Below are 21,095 nucleotides of genomic sequence, written 5' to 3' on the forward strand. Positions count from 1 at the left end.
GTTGTAAATGAAGGTATTCCCAGATGGGTTTTTTTGAGGAAGTTGTCTTGCAGTTCTGTTTAGTTGGAAGAAAACACCCTATGGAATCGCGCGGGCGGGGACGCTTGTTTTCCTGTTTTCAGCGGTGAGTAGTGGGAGTCAGCACGCTAATGTTTCTCCATATGTTAAAAACCATCTCGTACTGTAACTCTCTAGTACTCGTAGTAACTAAAACTCATGGGATGAAGTGTTTTAAGCGTACAAGTTACAAATGTTCTTTACTTTTTTCTCTGTGGATGTGGCACAGTCCTCGTCGGCACACCGAGGTATAATACATCTGCTCGTGAAGGCTATATCTGGACATGTAAACACACTATAAACAACTCCTTGAACTACACTTTAGCTTGTATTTACCAAAATGTAACATTACCAAAAAAGTCTATTGCCGCTTGTGTGTTGCTGAGATTCTTTGCACCATTCTGATTAAAAAAAAAAAGATATAATAAGAACAGGTTTAACTGGACGTAGCCGGTGAACACATTGCAGCACATCATAGTAATCCCACATGTGACCAGTAAGGAATGCCTTTTTTTTTTTTTTTACAAGTATCCACATTGTAATGCAAATTGCATAATATATACAATACATAATACATACAGATGTGAATGTTGGCAGATATATTGTAAACTAAATGAATAAATGCAGACCATATAATACAAAATAACAGTAAATTCAGAAATAAATAATTGTGTTTCATGCTACTTATATATTCATTCATTCATTTTATATCGCTTTTTCCTCATGAGGGTCGCGGGGGTGCTGGAGCCTATCCCAGCTGTCTTTTGGCGAGAGGAGGGGTACACCCTGGACCGGTCGCCAGCCAATCACCGGGCACATATAGACAAACAACCATTCACACTCACATTCATACCTATGGACAATTTGGAGTCGCTAATTAACCTAGCATGTTTTTGGAATGTGGGAGGAAACCGGAGTACCCGGAGAAAACCCACGCATGCACGGGGAGAACATGCAAACTCCACACAGAGATGGCCGAGTGTGGAATTGAACCCTGGTCTCTTAGCTGTGAGGTCTGCACGCTAACCACTCGACCACCGTGCCGCCCGCCACTTATATAATATACTAAAATGCCGTGCAGCACTTTTTGTGAACATGAACATGAAATATATGAAGCCAGGAAAGGTGCATCACGTCCGTTTTCTGAGGTCCACCGCTGACAAAACACTTCTGACAAAGTGTGTCCAACAATGAGTGCTCCTCCTCGGGCAGGCAAGGTTGCCACACGTCCGGCTTCCTCTGAGCTCCACCGTACCAGTGGTGCTACGTTACCATACACGGTAAGCCAGTAGCTCCTCAAAACTTTTAGCACTCCAAAGACTTTATAAACTCCTATACATTAAAAAATGGGCTTTGTTCATAGTTAGGAAGCGTGTGACCAATCACAGCAGAGTGGGCGTACCCGGAGGCGGGCTGTGGGTGGAAAGAAATTCAAACCAACCATTTTGGTCGGAAAGCACAAATCCATCCAAGCAAATACAGCTGGAATAGGTGCATATTCTGGAAGACCTAGAAAGTTTTCTGTGCAGGTTATTGTGTGTAGCTGCTCTGTAGGAGTCCACATCTCAATACAAAGGATCGAAACATTTGAATAATAAGTCCCCTTTAAGCAAATGATGCCGATATTAAAAATTTTCAAGCATAAAAATGGCTAAATGAACTAATATCCAAATATAAGGCATTCAAAAGATACATTCCAAGGCATTGATGAACTGTAGTATTCTACACGTGTCACTAGGTGTCAGTATTGTTACTATAATGTTTGATGAGTCAAGGATAAGGATAATTATCTCAAAACAGACACAATAATCCCTAATAAAAACACAAGCTACTTTTGTGGTTGTTATGTACAAAGCTGAACCTCAATTCTGAACCCTCAATGTCACTCCCTGTCCGCCTCTTTTTTAGGTCCCCTAGGGAACAAATTTCCAGTAACACACATGACCACTAGTCTTATTTATTCTTACTATGTTCATTGTATTGGGTAATATGTGTGTAATGGGTGTTATTAAAGTTATGATCAGTTAATAGTTTGTGGAACATGGTCAGAAATCGCGGCTCGGCCAGTGTCCAGGAACATACTGTGTTCATTAGTAGAGCTTCCGTTGTATGTGGTAACCCACTGATCCAGTTCCTACATTTTTAAAGCTTCATTGCCATCATAAACATTTATGACTCAGACCTTCTGTACTTGAATCTACCAAATAAAAACAGCAATTATTTGCCATTATTGTAAAGTATATACTAACTGATGAAGAGCTTGAGCAATGTATTGTGAAAAACAGGGGTCTCAAACTCAATTTACCTGGAGGCCACTGGAGCTAAGGTCTGGGCAAGGCTGGGCCGCATCAGGTTTTCCAAAAATAAAAATGCATTTATTAAAAACAGAAAAATATACAAACTTTTTCAGTGCTTTGGTTCCAATTTTCTACAATAAAAGCTCTGATAAAACATTCCACTGTTCTCAAATATCTTAATTTTTATTTTTCTGCACAAAATAAGATGAAAAATAAATAAACAAATCAAGAATAAAGAAAATCAATCAATCAGTAATAAATAAATATAATAATAATAATAATAAAACGGCATATAATAAAAACTTAAGAAACCACATATAGTTGGTGGGTAGACAAATGATTTTTTTCAGATTAAAATGAACAAAGCATTATTAGAGCCCTGTAGACATGACAAAACACGACTATAGTCACATTTATACTTTTTTATTTACAACATATTGCGCAACTGCAGGGTCTTGAGACACATGCTAACTCGCAAACTAGAGAGCTAGCGGCCTAAACGGTAGCCTTCAAGTTATTTCCTTTAAACTTAAATAGCCAAAAACTTACCACTTCCACACGGATAGGGAGGATAACTATTAACAGTTATTTAACCTTCAACATGAACATTAATCAAACGTAATAATTTTTTCTGGGTCCATGGTACCATACAGCATCCATATCAAACTTGCGCGGGCCGCACTAACATCAAACTTTCATATCAAGGCGGGGGCCTCAAACTAGTGTCCTGTGGGCCACACTTGGCCCGCGGGCCGCGTGTTTGAGACCCCTGGTGTAAAATGTGTAAAAAGCAGGCATTCAAATGATACACTTCATCATTACACACTTACCGGCATCAAAATAAAAGTGAAATTGGTCGTCTAAATGGTATAAACAATACTGTCATAAAAAATCTGTTACATGCAGTATGCAATTGGAATTGCATGGCTGACTACATCTCCCTTAATCACAAGTGTGTTGATTGTATTTAAGTTGCACCACTCTGTTGTTCTGTTTGAAATGACTGCCCTTTTCTTGTCGGTGGAAGTGGGCTGGGTTCAGCTACGTGGACGGCACTGAGAAACTAACACTTGCCATATGATTTCTCCACAGCTCAACATCATGGCGACTGTTCTCTTCCTTTTCCTGAGCTTCCTCACTGTCTCGGTGCTGGAATCTGCTACCGATAAAGGTAACCTTTTTTAAAACTTTTCGCCGATTTGCATAAGATCCCTTCAATAAGATGTATGTGATTCCCCCATTTTAAACTGCCTTTTGTGGTTTCAATAGGAAAAAAGGTACTCATATATTTGCTTTGAATAGGCTGCAAGGTCATTTTAATCCAGAATATCACAGAGCAGTCCAGGATTGGACAATTTTGCATTGGTGTGAAAATATGTTGCGCAACTGCACAGCCCTTCACACGGAGAGCAGCCTGCAGATTTCTAGTGAAGTGGCTTCCCAGGAATTCTGCAGAACACGGAGTACTCCGCTCATACAATGGCAAGCTGTTTTAACGTGTAGCGCCTCCTGTTTGCGACCACTCGTCCCCCTCTCAGGCAAAGGAGCTGTGTTTTGTTGTTTTAACTACAGGGGTTGTTGTTTTGTCCCTGGTATAAATGAGGTCTCCATTGACCATTCATGTCCTGACATCCTGTGCTTTATCTTGTTATGTAATACTGTCACTTATAGAAGTGATTAGGATGGAGAATGTTTTTCCATTATGACGCTGGTACATTTAGTTCAGTTTTTCATTGACATTTTCAAATGGTTTAAGGAGAAAGTGCTATAATGACCTTATGTCACCATCAGAAACAGACAGGTACCACTATGATTTAAGGCATTGTCGGTTTCATTGATGCCAAATTGATTTAAATTTAAAGCCTGGGGAAATTCATAGGCAAGTGGGGGTGTCAGTACAAATAACACTACTACAATCATGGTGCCAAAGCAAAAATGATGCGTAACATGTAACAGGTACGTAAACAAACATAGGGCAACGACTACTACTATGGGGAATAATAAAGGGCAACTATTTTAACGCTAAACACAACTTTAGCAAAATTTAGCAAAATAAGTACAGCAAAGCATGCTGGGAACACTCCCATCAACTCGAGTGATCTTTGTATCTTCATGATTTTTACCAAAACGGACCTTACAAGGGGGTCATGTGATATTCTTGAGGCGGAACTGGAGTCTTGAGGCGGAGTGTCGAATTTGGGAGAAAACTTTATTTTTCTTCCAAACATTAACTTGCAATCTTTGCTACGTAAAGACATGAAAGACATGAAAGCCCCGTCTCTCAACCACGACAGGAAGCGGAAAACCCCCGTCCCTTGCGCCCACCCCTCGGGGTGGCAACACCTCCCCTATCGATAGTTCCAGGGTGAATTATGTCCCGGTAACCTACCACTACAGTTGTCTAATATTTTGTTTATATGTTATTATAAGGTCTGTAAATGTGACAAAAACAACAGCATCCTGGTCTTTAAATGACAAGAGAACTAACTAAACACGACATGAGTGAAAGGGAAGGAGGATGCTTTGTCTCACTGTGGGAAAAAAAATAATAAGGGGAATAATAAAGGGCAATTATTTTAACGCTAAACACAACTTTAGCAAAATTTTGCTAAATAAGTACAGCAAAGCATGCTGGGAGCACTACCCATCAACTGGAGTGATCTTTGTGTCTTCAGGATTTTTACCAAAACGGGCCTTATAAGGGGGTTATGTGATATTCTTGGTTGTCTAATATTTTGTTTATATATTATTATAAGGTCTGTAAATGTGACAAAAACAACAGCATCCTGAGAACTAAACACGACGTGAGTGAAAGGGAAGGAGAATGCTTTGTCTCACTGTGGTACCGCTTCAAGGTTAAGAGAAAGATCAGAAGTTGTGAATGGGTATTGTCGTCTCAGAAATGTGTTATGAGGCTCTAACAAGTGTGAACAGATGTCAAGTTTAGTCTCATGTTCCCTGGCAGAGATTGAGCAAACACAGATTTCGATATGCAACAGAGGAATGTCGTGTTACGAGTTTGCAGCTTGACACTATTTTAATGATATACTCTCCCAAAAAGCTTATTTAATTGTATTGAACCATTTATGTTGCGCCGAGTGGTCGAGTGGTTAGCGTGCAGACCTCACAGCTAGGAGACCAGGGTTCGATTCCACCCTCGGCGTGTGTGGAGTTTGCATGTTCTCCCCGTGCATGTGTGGGTTCTCTCCGGGTACTCCGGTTTCCTCCTACATTCCAAAAACATGCTAGGTTAATTGGCGACTCCAAATTGTCCATAGGTATGAATGTGAGTGTGAATGGTTGTTTGTCTATATGTGCCCTGTGATTGGCTGGCGACCAGTCCAGTCTCGCCCGAAGACAGCTGGGATAGGCTCCAGCACCCCCACGACCTTTGTGAGGAAAAGCGGTAGAAAATGAAAGAATGAAATGAATGAATTCATGTTGCGTGTACTACTGACTTTAGCAGTTCTGGACAATTTGTAAATACATTGTGTCAGTCAATTAAAGACCAAATATGCAAATATGACATCAACCTAAGAAATGTAACACAACATAGTGGTGTGATAGCCACAACCATGGTATAGATTGTTCTCTAAATCCCGAGCTCGGTGTTTTTCCGAGGAGTAGTTTATCATATAGTAAACAGATTTATTTTTACCCTCTGACACTACTTCCCTGAAACATTGGAGCCAGGGAGGGTCATCAATCATCTGTACTGCTGCCTCTCAGATCTTGTTTTCATAGTTCTTATTACTCTGCCTGCACGGTCTTGTAGTATCGCTCTTCTCTATTGGGCTTGGCTCACTGCTGCTGCTTTCGCAGAAATGTAAATAGAAGCGGTTCAGGTAATTATACTGGTAATTGTTTACAAAGTGTTCACTAGAGTTGGAAATCATTATTGGTCAGTGACACACAACACCCAGCATTTTTCTCCCCCCAAACCGTTCTTGGAAAATGCATGTAGGGGGTTTAATTTAAAGCAGGGGTCTCAAACACGCGGCCCGCGGGCCAAATGTGGCCCGCAGGACACTAGTTTGAGGCCCCCGCCTTGATATGAAAGTTTAATGTTAGTGCAGCCTGTGCAAGATTGATATGGATGCTGTATGGTATCATGTACCCAGAAAAAATGATTACGTTTGATTAATGTTCATGTTAAAGGTTAAATAACTGTTAATAGTTATCCTCCCTATCCGTGTGGAAGTGGTAAGTTTTTGGCTATTTAAGTTTAAAGGAAATAACTTGAAGGCTACCGTTTAGGTCGCTAGCTCTCTAGTTTGCGAGTTAGCATGTGTCTCAAGACCCTGCAGTTGCGCAATATGTTGTAAATAAAAAAAGTATAAATGTGACTATAGTCGTGTTTTGTCATGTCTACAGGGCTCTAATAATGCTTTGTTAATTTTAATCTAAAAAAAATAATTTGTCTACCCACCAACTATATGTGGTTTCTTAAGTTTTTATTATTTGCCGTTTTATTATTATATTTATTTATTTATTACTGATTGATTGATTTTCTTTATTCTTGATTTGTTTATTTATTTTTTTATATTTATATTTTTATATAAAATTTTTCTTCAGATTTTTTCCACATTTTTATATAAAAAATACAAAATGCAAAATCTATGAATCTATGAAAATCTGATTATTTGCAAAAATGTGATTTATTTCATATTATCATTATTATTAGGGCGGCACGGTGGTCTAGTGGTTAGCGCGCAGGCCTCACAGCTAGGAGACGAGGGTTCAATTCCACCCTCGGCCATCTCTGTGTGGAGTTTGCATGTTCTCCCTGTGCATGCATGGGTTTTCTCCTGGTACTCCGGTTTTCCTCCCACATTCCAAAAACATGCTAGGTTAATTGGCCACTCCAAATTGTACATAGGTATGAATGTGAGTCTATATGTTCTCTGGGATTGGCCGGCGACCAGCTCAGGTTTAAGAAGGTCAAAAATGAATGAATGAATGAACTCTACCCATTGTCCCAAGAAGAGCGGAGAGTAGAAATCTGACTTACAGATGCTAAATGACATTTTTACCTTCAGCCAGTTTACACAATAACTAATGTACTGCAGCCTAGTAAATAATTGACTAGCCTCCAACCGAACAAATGGTGGCCAGTTTGTTGGCTGCAGTTCAACAAGTCAGTGTGCATAACCTCAGCCTAACCTCGGCAATATATATTGACTCTCTCTTTCTTAGCTTAGCTGAAGCCTGTTAAACAGGATCTAAGAATGTTAGTCATGGTCCTATAGTGGGAACAACAAGTAGCTGCTTCCATAAAAGGTATGGTAGTGATTTGGCAGCTTTCAGTGAAAAGCAGTCAAATGACTTCCAGAAAGATGGAAATGTTTGTACTGCGGTTTCACAACAGCTTACTACCGAGCTTTTCTAAACAGCAGCACGGCTTCCTACAAAAGCCACTGGATTAGTAGACCATAGCAGATCTTTAATGTCTTTTTGCTCTCTTTTTATGCTTCCCTAGACTTCCAACCCAAGTGTCCTCATCTCACTGGCTGTGTGTCCACCAACATGGAGACTTTCTACTGCAGATGGGATGTCTGTGCCGTGCAGAACCACTCAAAACCAGAAGATGTGCATCTGTTCTATATTAGCAAGACGTAAGGAGTTTTGTCCACCTCAAGAAAGCTGAATATAACATTCTGGATTATCTGAAGGGAAAAATCAATGCCTTGGTGGCAGTGTTGGTGCATGCTTTCTTCCACCAATAGCAAGGTGGTGTCATGTTTCATTGTCTGTTCTGAAAGCGGCTGCCTTCCTATGCTGAAGGCGCCGACAAAGGAGAAATAATGTGACAACACAAATCAAATCAAATCAACTTTAATTGTAGAGCACTTTTCATGCAGAGACATGCAGCACAAAGTGCTTTACAGAATTAAAAACATTTACCACAATTAAAAAGAAAAACAATTACAAAGAAAGCCCACCCTCCACTCCCACCCTCCATACTAGACACACACACACAATCACACACAGTAGGGAGACATGGCATGGCACTGAGCAACAAGGAAACGCCACCTTTGGGGCCGTCCACACTGGGACCAGCACCCTGGCCCCCCCGACTCCGACAGACGGGCGGACCCCCACATCAAAGGGAGGAACCCCCAGCCGGCCGGGTCGAAGGGACCCAAGGATGGCACCCCCTCAACAGACCCGACACAGCCCCCAGTGTGGAGGACCCCCCCTAAGGAAACACTGGAGTTAAAAGCTAAAGACTAAGAGCATAAAATAGGACTAAAAAGATAAAAACATAAGAAAAGTTTAAAAATATTAGTTAAAAGCCTGATTAAAAAGGTGTGTCTTTAATCTTTTTTTTTTTAAATATCAACAGTCTCTGCATTCCTGAGACTCTCCGGCAGGCTGTTCCACAGGTGGGGGCCATAGTGGCTAAATGCTGCCTCACCGTGGGTTTTTGTTCTGGGTTTTGGTATTGTTAAAAGGCCAGTGCCGGAGAACCGCAGGGTCCGCGGGGGTTGATATGGTAAAAGCAGATCAGATAAATAAGAAGGTGCAAAGCCGTTAAGTGTCATGCCTGTCATCGCCTACCCCGCCTTCACCTTGGAGACACCGCCTCCTGCCTGATTGCGCTCAGGTGTCCCTCATCACCTGATTACCTTCTTGCTATTTATTGCCTCCGATGCTTCCTGTCTGGTGCAAGTTCGTTGTACATTCATGTCTCGTCCTAGCACTCCTTGTTATCGCCTCGCCTGGTTTTCGACCCTTGCCTGCTTTTCGACCACCCCTCCTGCCTGCCGCTCTCGGATACCTTTGCCTTATTGGACTGACTTACCGTGTACCGACCTTCACCCTCGTGTAGTACCTGCCAACTCTGCCTTTGGGTCCTCCTTCCCACGTCCCCTCGTGACAGAACGAACTTGCCATCATGGACCCAGCGGAGTTGGAGTCCGTTCGACAGGCTCTCCGGACGCAAGGACAGCGCCAGAGCCAACAAGAGGAACAGCTTGCCGCTCTAGGCACGGCGTTGCAATCCCTGTCGGAGCGACAGGACGCCATGGCTGGGAATCTAGGCTCCCAGCTTAACTCCCTGCTGTCGGCTCTTCAGCCTGCTGCTCAACCCGCGGCTCCAGTGGATACAGCCGCGGCTCCGCTCCCTCCACCGGTCCTGACTTCCGCCTTGCCGGCCGCTACGTGTCCACAGTTGTCACGGCCGGAGTGGTTCTCTGGCGAGTCGGGTGACGTACGCCCCTTTTTGACCAAGTGTGAACTCCATTTCGAACTTCAAGCCCCCGCATTCATGTCAGAACGTGCCCGGGTGGCTTTTGTGATCTCCCATCTCACGGGCAGGGCAGGAGCGTGGGCCACCACGGAATGGAGCCGTCGATCCGCTGTGTGCGAGTCCTACGCAGCGTTCTCCAAGGCACTGGAGCAAGTGTTCCAACGTCAGCCGTCCGGCAGAGAAGCAGCTCGCTCCCTGCTCCAGCTACGTCAGGGGCGTCAGCGTGTCACCGACTACGCTGTCGAATTTCGCGCTCTAGCGGCTAACAGCGACTGGAACGCCCCCGCGTTGTTAGACGCATTTTTTCTTGGACTGTCCCCCCACATTCGTAGACAAATGATCCCTCTGAAACTGCCAGGAACAATTGATGAGCTCATCGCCTTGGCGGTCATGATTGAGAAGCGCCTTCATGATCATGAGGAGGAGAGCAGGTCACGCTGGCGAGATTCCACCACACACTGGGGTGGCAACCTAGGGCACGTCAACAACGTCCGACCCACCCCTGTCGCCGTGCCACTTGCTGCGCCCTCTGCTGACGAACCCATGCAACTGGGACTAACCCGCCTGTCTCCAGAGGAAAGGACCCGCCGCCGAAGTGAGGGCAGGTGCTTTTATTGTGGTCAAGGGGGACATCTAGTGGCTAATTGTGGGGTCAAGATGGGCAAAACAAGCAACCTGGGACATGGCTTGGTGAGTCTTAATGTCATTATCAGCAATCCTGCTCCCTACAAACCTTTGGTCCAATTTTGCTCTCAGCATACATCCATCATGGTACCTGTATTTGTGGACTCTGGGTCAGATGCCAATCTCATTAGTACTTCACTCGCCAGGAAACTAAAGCTTCGCCTGTGCCCTCTACGACACCCCCTAACGGTGAAGGCGGTGGACGGAAGTTCTCTGGGCAAAATTAGTCACAGAACTCATCCGGTCAAGATCTCATTTCCAGACAGTCACACAGAAAAACTAAGCCTCCATGTATTCTCTAGCTCTGATCATGAAGTTATCTTAGGGCATCCTTGGTTGAAGCAGCATAACCCCCACTTCGATTGGGCGTCTGGTCAGATCGTCTCGTGGGGGCCCGGCTGTCAGGACAACTGTTTGGTGAGTGCCAAAACAGTGATGGAACAAGGGGAGGTCAATCTAGACTCTGTTCCAGAGTGTTACCACGATTTAGCTGCTGTGTTCAGTAAAGTCAAGGCCAAGTCACTGCCACCCCACCGGGTCCACGACTGTGCTATTGACCTGTTGCCAGGAACCACACCCCCACGGGGAAGACTCTTTTCCTTGTCCCCTCCCGAACGTCGTGCTATGGAGGAATACATTCAGGAGTCACTTGCAGCAGGGATTATCAGGCCTTCCTCATCTCCTGCGGGGGCTGGTTTCTTTTTCGTAGAGAAAAAAGACAAATCCCTTCGGCCATGCATAGACTACAGAGGACTTAACGACATCTCCATCAAGAACCGGTATCCCCTGCCCCTCATTGCCACCGCCACTGAGCTCCTGGAAGGAGCTAAGATTTTCACCAAGCTGGATTTGCGTAATGCTTATCATCTTGTCAGGATACGAGAGGGGGACGAGTGGAAGACGGCCTTCAACACCCCAACCGGACATTATGAGTACTTGGTGATGCCCTTTGGACTGACCAATGCTCCAGCAGTGTTTCAGGGCCTGGTCAACGACGTTTTGAGGGACATGTTAAATATTTTTGTGTTTGTTTATCTTGATGACATTCTTATTTTTTCTCGCGATGAATCTACTCATGTGCAGCATGTCAGGAAGGTTCTGCAAAGACTCCTGGACAACCACCTATTTGTGAAGGCCGAAAAATGTGACTTTCACCAGTCCTCTGTATCATTTTTAGGGTTTATCCTATCCGAGGGGAAGGTGAGGATGGATCCGGGAAAAGTCTCTGCTGTTGCACAGTGGCCCACTCCGTCGTCTCGTAAAGACGTTCAAAGATTTCTGGGATTTGCAAATTTTTATCGTAAATATATTAGAAACTTTAGCTCGGTAGCCTCTCCTCTCCATGCTCTCACCTCTCCTTACAAACCATTTCACTGGACTTCGGAGTGTGAGAAAGCTTTTGTGAAGCTTAAGGATGGTTTCACCACAGCCCCGGTGCTTGCCATCCCTGATCCCCATCTGCAGTTTGTGGTTGAGGTGGATGCGTCAGATATTGGAGTCGGAGCCGTCCTGTCCCAGATCGGTCCTAAGGACGGTAAACTGCATCCATGTGCCTTTCTGTCAAAAAAATTGTCTTCAGCAGAGTGCAATTACGACATTGGGGATCGTGAATTATTGGCAGTCAAGACGGCTCTCGAAGAATGGAGACACTGGCTGGAGGGGTCTACGCTGCCATTCCAGGTATGGACTGACCACAAAAATCTGGAATATCTCAAATCCGCCAAGAGATTAAATTCTCGACAGGCTAGGTGGTCATTGTTTTTCAGCCGTTTCAATTTTACCTTGTCATACCGTCCTGGTTCCAAGAACACCAAGCCTGATGCTTTGTCCCGTATTTTTTTCCCGTCGGAAAAGGAACCTGAGATCGCAACCATCCTACCTAACTCATGTTTTGTCTCTGCCGTGCAGTGGGCAATAGAAGATAAGGTCAGGGAGGCAGGACTTGAAGTGCCTCGGCCCCCAAACTGCCCTCCAGATAAATTATTTGTTGTGGAAACCATGAGGGGTTCAGTCATTCATTGGGCTCACACCAATAAGACCTCATGCCACCCGGGGGTGAAAAAGACCATGTTTGTAACCCAGCAACGCTTTTGGTGGCCCAACATGGCGAAGGATGTTTCTGAATATGTCTCTGCCTGTCCTGTCTGTGCGGCTAACAAATCTTCACCACAGAAACCCATGGGAGAACTCAGGCCCTTGTCTATTCCCCACCGGCCCTGGTCCCATATCTCGTTGGATTTCGTTTGTGGACTGCCCCCGTCAGAGGAGAAGACGGTGGTACTCACAGTCGTGGACAGATTTTCCAAGATGTCAAGGTTCATTCCTTTTGTTAAAATTCCCTCTGCCAAAGAAACGGCCGAGGCACTGCTGAACAATATATTTTGCATTTTTGGTTTCCCGCAGGACATAGTGTCCGATCGTGGTCCTCAATTTGTCTCCTTGTTTTGGAAGGAATTTTGTGTTTTGCTGGGATCCACAGTCAGTCTCTCATCTGGATTTCATCCCCAGTCTAATGGACAGGCAGAGAGGATCAACCAAGTGCTCGAGACAAAGTTGCGGTGCCTCGCCTCTCAAAATCCCTCTTCTTGGGCTAAACAACTCGTGTGGGTGGAGTTGGCCCACAACACCTTGCCTAGCGCATCCACCGGTATGTCTCCGCATCACGTGGTATTTGGTCACCAACCCTCCTTGTTCCCCTCGCTCGTCAAGGATTCCGTTGTGCCCTCCGCCTTGGCCTTGGTGGGGCGCATCAAGAGAGTTTGGCAGAGGGCTCGCAACAACCTTCAAAGACAGTCTGATATCTACAAGGTGGCGGCAGACCGCAAAAGAATTCCTGCTCCTGCCTATACGGTGGGCCAAAGAGTTTGGTTATCCTCCAAGACCCTTCCTCTGAGAGTGGAGTCGAAGAAGCTTGCCCCCAGGTTCGTTGGCCCATTTCCAATCTCCAAAGTGATTAATCCTGTCTCCGTTCGTCTAAAACTACCTAGGTCCATGCGAACCCACCCATCCTTTCATGTAAGTCAGATCAAGCCTGCAAAGACCAGCACCCTGGTCCCACCAACCAGCCACCCGCCGCCCGCCCGAATCATTGATGGAGGTCCTGTTTACACAGTCAGGAAACTGCTGGCTTCCCGACGGCGGGGCCGAGGTTGGCAGTATCTCGTCGACTGGGAGGGGTATGGACCTGAGGAACGCCAATGGGTACCCTCCCGGTTCATTTTGGATCCCTCCCTCATCGAAGACTTTCATTTAGCTCACCCTGAGGTTCCTGGGCCGTCAGGAGCCGGCCGTTGAGGGAGGGGTTCTGTCATGCCTGTCATCGCCTACCCCGCCTTCACCTTGGAGACACCGCCTCCTGCCTGATTGCGCTCAGGTGTCCCTCATCACCTGATTACCTTCTTGCTATTTATTGCCTCCGATGCTTCCTGTCTGGTGCAAGTTCGTTGTACATTCATGTCTCGTCCTAGCACTCCTTGTTATCGCCTCGCCTGGTTTTCGACCCTTGCCTGCTTTTCGACCACCCCTCCTGCCTGCCGCTCTCGGATACCTTTGCCTTATTGGACTGACTTACCGTGTACCGACCTTCACCCTCGTGTAGTACCTGCCAACTCTGCCTTTGGGTCCTCCTTCCCACGTCCCCTCGTGACATTAAGACATTTAAAAACCAGTAAGAGAATCTTTTACAGAGGTGCCTTGGTTAGTGACATTAATGTATTCCAGAAGTCCAACCAAGGAATTCATTCATTCATTTTCTACCGCTTATCCTCACGAGGGTCGCTGTGGTGCTGGAGCCTATCCCAGCTGTCTTCGGGCAAGAGGCGGGGTACACCCTGGATTGGTGGCCAGCCAATCACAGGGCACATATAGACAAACAACCATTCACTCTCACATTCATACCTATGGACAATTTGGAGTCGCAAATTTGGGAATATGAATATTAATTAATTATTAATTAATTATTATTAATTAATTTAAAAAAAAAAGTGAAAAAAAATCATATTTTTGCAAATAATCATGATTTTCATGAAAATCATACAAATTTTGTAATTTCCTTTGTAATTTTTTTGGTAAAAATATAATTCAGGTCGGGTGGCATGGTTGTCTAGTGGTTAGCGCGCAGACCTCACAGCTAGGAGACCAGGGTTCAATTCCACCCTCGGCCATCTCTGTGTGGAGTTTGCATGTTCTCCCCGTGCATGCGTGGGTTTTCTCCGGGTACTCCGGTTTCCTCCCACATTCCAAAAACATGCTAGGTTAATTGGCCACTCCAAATTGTCCATAGGTATGAATGTGAGTGTGAATGGTTGTTTGTCTATATGTGCCCTGTGATTGGCTGGCGACCAGTCCAGAGTGTACCCCGCCTCACGCCCGAAGACAGCTGGGATAGGCTCCAGCACCCCCGCGACCCTCGTGAGGATAAGCGGTATAAAATGAATGAATGAATAATTCAGGTCTTAGAGTTATTAGTATCAGCTTGAACATTGTGCTGTGGGCCAATAAAAAACAAACCCTGTCACACTTTGGACACTCCTATGGTAAAAGTAACACTTTTTTCATAGGTGGGATAGTCCTGAGGATATATAGTCAGGTGCGACTTATATATAAAAATTCATGAATTCATTCATTTTCTACCATTTATCCTCACGAGGGTCGCAGATGTGCTGGAGCCTATCCCAGCTGTCTTTGGGCGAGAGGCGCCATTCACACTCACATTCATACATATGGACAATTTGGAGTCGCCAATTAACCTAGCATGTTTTTGGAATGTGGGAGGAAACCGGAGCATCCGGAGAAAACCCACGCATGCACGGGGAGAAGTTGTTCAAGTTGTGTCTCCTAGCCGTGAGCCCTGCACGCTAACCACTCATCATCTGTACAGCCCCCAACCAAGGCAAAATAATGTAAATTCAATTCATATAGCCCAACTAGCCAAACACTTTTTATAGACAATAATTATAGTTTCACACATAAAAAATGATGCAAAAATAATAGCAAATGACAATTGAACATTTAACATCGTTTTTAGCTTTATTTAACTCTTTGCAAACAACAATCGGAAGGGAGGATTGAACTTGAGAGTGGGGCAGAGGAAAGGATATTTTGCTTTTTTTGAAGTGTTACTGCACAAACAGTGGTCTGTTCATGGCTTACATTCAAAAAATGTGCGCCATCTTGCACACTAACCAGGCGGGCGAACGCAAACCAAGGCATACATGTCGGATGTTAACTGAAAAACATCAGCAAGGTACCACTACTACTTATAGATTTTCACCATTTTAAGACTTTAGTCCTCGCTTTGAGTTTGAGTTAAAGGGGAGCGCCTGTATCAATCAAGGTCACTCAAGTTTATACTCACTTTTTTTACTACTACATTTGTTGTGTCTGCACTGCGGTTGCCAAACTGCACTTGCAGACACAAAGTTCACTTTGGATTTAAACCATAACCAAAATATTTGCAACTCAGAGTAGAGATTTTAACCTTTTTTACAAACCTGATTGATTAAAGCGTCAAGGATAAGCGTCATCCAGGGTTTTTTTCAGCCACACTTCCATAGTACTCTGTTGAGAACCATAACCATACCCATTTAAGTGACCATTGTTCCCATTTTAAATTGTTACTTCCCCCTCCGGAGCCGATCGGATACAATCACTTACTTCCTTGTCCTTGCAGACCTCCGCATGCATCTCCTAAAGAGTGGAGTGAGTGTCCTCATTACAGCACCGAGACCCCGAATGAGTGCTTCTTCAATGAAAATCACACATCCGTGTGGGTATATTATAGCGTTCAACTCCGCTCAAGGGATCAAACCGTCCTCTATGATGAGAAACACTTCTATGTCCAGGACATTGGTAAGTCGGATGTTGACAGTTCAGACACAAATGTACTGAATAATCAACTTGGACTTAATTTATTTAAATAATGAGTTGTTTAATACATGTTGATTGAAGGATTTTAAAAAAAAAGTCTCCCCTTGCAGTGCAACCTGATCCACCAGTCAGCCTAAACTGGACAATACTGAATGTGAGTCTGACTGGTAACTTCTATGATATAATACTCAATTGGAAGCCGCCTCCGTCTGCGGACGTGGCGACGGGATGGATGATATTGCAGTATGAGGTCCAATACCGCAAAGAGGATTCAGACACCTGGGAAATGGTGAGTGTGTTATTTTAAATATACTTTTTGTGAACTTTTGCATCCTACAGTGGGTACCGTTTATGTCAACAACTCGACGACTTGGACCAGCTCATCAGGTGTCGTGAGTTCTTAAGTTGGTGTTGACACACAAAATTTGAGACCCAAAAGGTCCGTTTATGTTGGCTTGTTGCGTGAAACGATAACTGCAAAGTTGCAAACCTTTACAGGGCTCTACATTAAAAACAAAAATGACTTGCCTATGGGGAATACTTAAGGTTAGAACTACTTGCCCGAACTTGCCCCATGTAAAATGAAAAGACTGCCATAATGATATCATCTCATTTTTGTGGCATCACATGAGAATCTCAAATAACTTTGTAAGTTGTGCACCACAATGAAACATTATTGAATAGACACATTTGTGTACTAGTAAAGTGTTTTTAAATCCAGAAAAAAAAATGCTCAATGGTCAAACAATAATTTGTGAAGCTAAGATGAGAAAAATACACAGAGAAATGGAAGCGCTAGATTTTGTAGCTTGTGCAAAATCAGCACTTGGTATTGGATCTAATCGGTGGTGTTTCATTGTGACCACTAATAAAATACTTGTTTAGGAGGCACTGGTTCATCACTTTTTGCTGTTTTCCTTCACAAGTTGTTGAAGAATTAGACCATGTTGGCAGGGACGCCATGATAGATGTTTTCCTAGTCAAACCATCGCTGATTGGTTGATCGCAAACAAGAACGGGTGTGGGTAAAACACGGACTGTGGTCTAAATAAACGATTCTGATTGGTCCATTTCAAGATTTGCAAGGATTGGTTTGCAAATTACCACCGGAATTACGCAGTCCGTGTTTTACCAACACCCAACAAGAACCGCTTTAAAAAAAACGCTTCGCAGTATGGCATGCCAAAGTGCACTTGCCCGACGGGAATATCACTGATTGGATTTACTTGCCCCAATTTTGTTTTAACCTGCCCCGGGCCATCGGTACATTGTTATTGTCGAGCCCTGCTTTAAAATGTGCAATAAGTAAGCAGGCAATGGTAAGTTTCGGATTTGGTTATGTCGACAACTGCTTATGTTGACGTCTGTCAGCCAGTCCGAGGGTTGTTGACATAAGCGGGTTCCACTGCACTGTATTTGTATAGTATGTATAGTATTTTCTTGATTTGTATCTATTATTCTGTTGACCACAGGCTGAACTTGTGAAAAGCACACATCGCTCCTTGTATGGGCTCCAAAGTAATATAAATTACGAAGTTCGAGTCCGCTGTAAAAGTAACGGTGGGAAGAATTTTGGAGAGTTCAGTGACTCGACATTCGTCCATGTTGCAGCTGAAGGTAAAAACTCAGTAGAGGAACAAATCTTTAAGAGGTTCTATGATACACTGACAATATAAGTGTGTGTATTTGGGATAGTACATAATTTATCCATTCACGTTCTTCCATTTATCCTGGTCTGGGTCATGGGGTCAGCGGTATATGTAAGTAGGATTGCCCAGACTTCCATGTCTACTTCCATGTCTTTATGTTTTATACCACTTCTGTGCATACAGGATGTGTATGCCTGGTTTTCTTTTGTGCACCAGGTGTCCCGCACAAGAGGTCAGACAATGACCCACTTAAAGAAAAAAAGGCGTTTTTGAACCCTCCATCATTTTTTTTTTTTAGTGCATAATGCAGTGGGTTTTTTTTCAGCATCACAAGTCCCTTTGGTGGCTTTACTGATCTTCGGCACCTTGTGCTTAGTGGCCATCCTGATGGTAGTGGTTGTTTCAAAGCAGGAAAAGTAAGTGATTTTTCTTTTGTTTGAACCTCCAGGTTCGTCATTCGCACAATGAAAATACTATGTACGCACAAAGGATATGATTCAGTGCATCACCAACTGTGTACAGCAGTATGCCAACTTATTTATTCTTATATAATGAAGTACATTTTACATGTGACATTGTCCTTTTTTACTTACTCAAGGTTGATGGTAATTCTTCTACCACCTGTCCCTGGACCTAAAATAAGAGGAATTGACTCTGAGCTACTCAAGGTATCCATCTATGTTTGATCTTGATGTCAAATATTGTCTAATCTTGACATAACTGGCATTTCGGGCAATATTTTGTGTTGTAAGGAGGTCATAGGAGTATTAGTCTGAAGCTTACACCTAACAATTTAGAGGCTTCAGACGGGATGTGCTCAGGCAGATTGATTTAAAGTGTCATCAGCAGGTATTATAAATATTATATATGTAAATATATGTAAATATTCAGAGAGACTGGAAAAGTCACATAGTGCATTCTTTATGTCAGACACTGAGCTTTCAGTGTGAATGAACAGTGGGGTCACTAGACAGACATTCACCGAGCTCCCAATCTCAATTCACATTCCATTCCATTCACATGTTAATTTTTTATTTTTAACATTTTTAATTTTATTTATATATACCATATTTATATATCAGGCATCTCTGTGTGGAGTTTGCATGTTCTCCCCCGTGCATGCGTGGGTTTTCTCCGGGTTCTCCGGTTTCCTCCCACATTCCAAAAACATGCTAAGTTAATTGGCCACTCCAAATTGTCCATAGGTATGAATGTGAATGTGAATGGCGCCTCTCGCCCAAAGACAGCTGGGATAGGCTCCAGCATGCCTGCGACCCTTGTGAGGATAAACGATAGAAAATGAATCAATTCATTAATTTTTATATATAAGTCGCACCTGACTGTATGTCCTCAGGACTATCCCACCTATGAAAAAAGTGTGAATTTTACCATAGAAGTGTGACAGACCTGAATTATATTTTTACCAAAAAGATTACAAAAAAATTACACATTTTTTATGATTTTTATAAAAATCTGATTATTTGCAAAAATATGATTTTTTTATTTTCAAAAATATAATTTTTCTTCAGATTTTTTCCACATTTTATATAAAAAATATACAAAAATGCATATTTTTAGTATGCATTGTTGTAGTAGCTGTACTTCTCCATCTCACAGAAAGGAAAGCTGAAAGAGTTGACGTCCATCTTGGGTTCCCCACCTGATCTGAGACCAGAACTGTATACCAACGACCCATGGGTGGAGTTCATCGACCTGGATATTGAGGAACATAACGACAGGCTGACAAACCTGGACACGGACTGCCTCATGGATCGCTCCTTGTTCTCCAACTGTTCACATCTTTCTATCGGTTTCCGGGACAACGACTCGGGTCATGCCAGCTGCTGTGATCCGGATCTCCCCAGTGACGCGGAAGCATCACATTCCCATCCTCTCATCCCGAACCCAGTCCGCAATAAGGAACAGGCTGCTGCGAGACCCAGCTCTGCAAACCAAAGCACCACAGCGGGAGAGCCTCCTTTAGCAGCCCCTGTCAGAGAGGCGTTGTATACACAGGTGAGTGAGGTGAAGGCATCTGGCAAGGTTCTACTGTCCCCTGAGGGTAATGTGGAGAAAGACACAGTCAAAGACACCAAAGAAAACAAGGAGGACCAGAAGGAGTTAAAGCTCCTGGTAACTACTGACGGCAGTGGTTACACCTCAGAGATCAGTGCGAGGAACATGAGCCCATCCTTGCCTGCGATGAGTTCTGTCCCATGTTCATCATCAGTGGACTACCACAAGCCTTGCCAGGAATCAGTTCCCAATGCCGCACCCTCTCTCCCCCATGCGCCAGTTTATACAGTAGTAGAAGATGTTAGCGGGCAAAACAGCCTGGTGCTGACACCAAATTCAATACCAATCCAAAAGACCATGCCCACACCGGACAGCTACCTGACCCTTGACCTTTTGGGAAGTATTGCACCGTAGTGATCTGTTTAAAGTTCAGTCGACAGCAGAGACAGATTTCTAAAACAGTCTTTATGATTAATGAGTGCCTCAGTGTTGAATGTCAGCTCACCTAAAATAGCAGCTTATGCTTGTCCTGCCAACACCTCCACATCCTCCAACCTGACGCTACCCTTAGTGGGGAAACATGTGTATTACTTCAGGAACAAGAAGGGAATTTATATTTAGGTCTGATGACAGATTGAGTCTTATCCCGCAGACTACGAGCTTTTTTTTTTTTTATATCATTTTTCAGTCAGATTTATTCCTGTCTTTGTATAAAAATCAAATTATTTGCAAAAATATGATTTTTTTTACAAAAATATAATTTTTCTTCAGATTTTTACCACATTATATATATAAAAAATACACAATAATGCATATTTTTAGATTTATTCCAGTCTTTGTACAGCAGCAGTCATGAAAAAAGAGCTATTTTTTAATGCATGCAGTCATTCGAAATGTAAGCCTTTTTTTTTACATACCTAAGCATGTGTTATTGATTAAACAGAGTGTTTGTATTGTATATCATAGGTAGAAATGTATGTAAATAGATGATTAATTGTCCTTTTGCATTGCGACACTACATTTTGTATAATACAATAAATAACTGTTCTATGCAGCCAATTGCCATCAGACTCGTTAAGAGTGATATCAAGAAATGGAAATGGAATGATATTATGTACACACTCATAAATATGCATTGTTTAAATGAGAACATGCATTTCAATTACAAGTAAGTGTAAGTGTAAGTAGATGCTAAAAGGATACATTGGTGTAAAAGGAAATGTTTACACTAAATGTAAATTGAAGAAACGGAAATGTTGGTACAACTAATAA

General features: G+C 43.4%; 1 protein-coding gene across 1 annotated transcript; it reads left to right on the forward strand.

The window, feature by feature from the left end:
- The first annotated feature begins 65 nt into the window (after positions 1-65).
- Positions 66-20,735, forward strand: LOC131118800 (growth hormone receptor-like). Its single transcript, XM_058064664.1, is given in 10 exon segments — positions 66-93; positions 96-124; positions 3,447-3,525; positions 7,834-7,969; positions 15,962-16,140; positions 16,269-16,447; positions 17,631-17,775; positions 18,133-18,223; positions 18,406-18,475; positions 19,425-20,735. Coding segments are annotated over 10 exon segments (1,734 nt in total). The 5' UTR covers positions 66-80; the 3' UTR covers positions 20,238-20,735.
- The last annotated feature ends 360 nt before the right edge of the window (positions 20,736-21,095 follow it).

The sequence above is a fragment of the Doryrhamphus excisus genome, chromosome 2 (genome assembly GCF_030265055.1).
Source record: "Doryrhamphus excisus isolate RoL2022-K1 chromosome 2, RoL_Dexc_1.0, whole genome shotgun sequence".
Taxonomy (NCBI): domain Eukaryota; kingdom Metazoa; phylum Chordata; class Actinopteri; order Syngnathiformes; family Syngnathidae; genus Doryrhamphus; species Doryrhamphus excisus.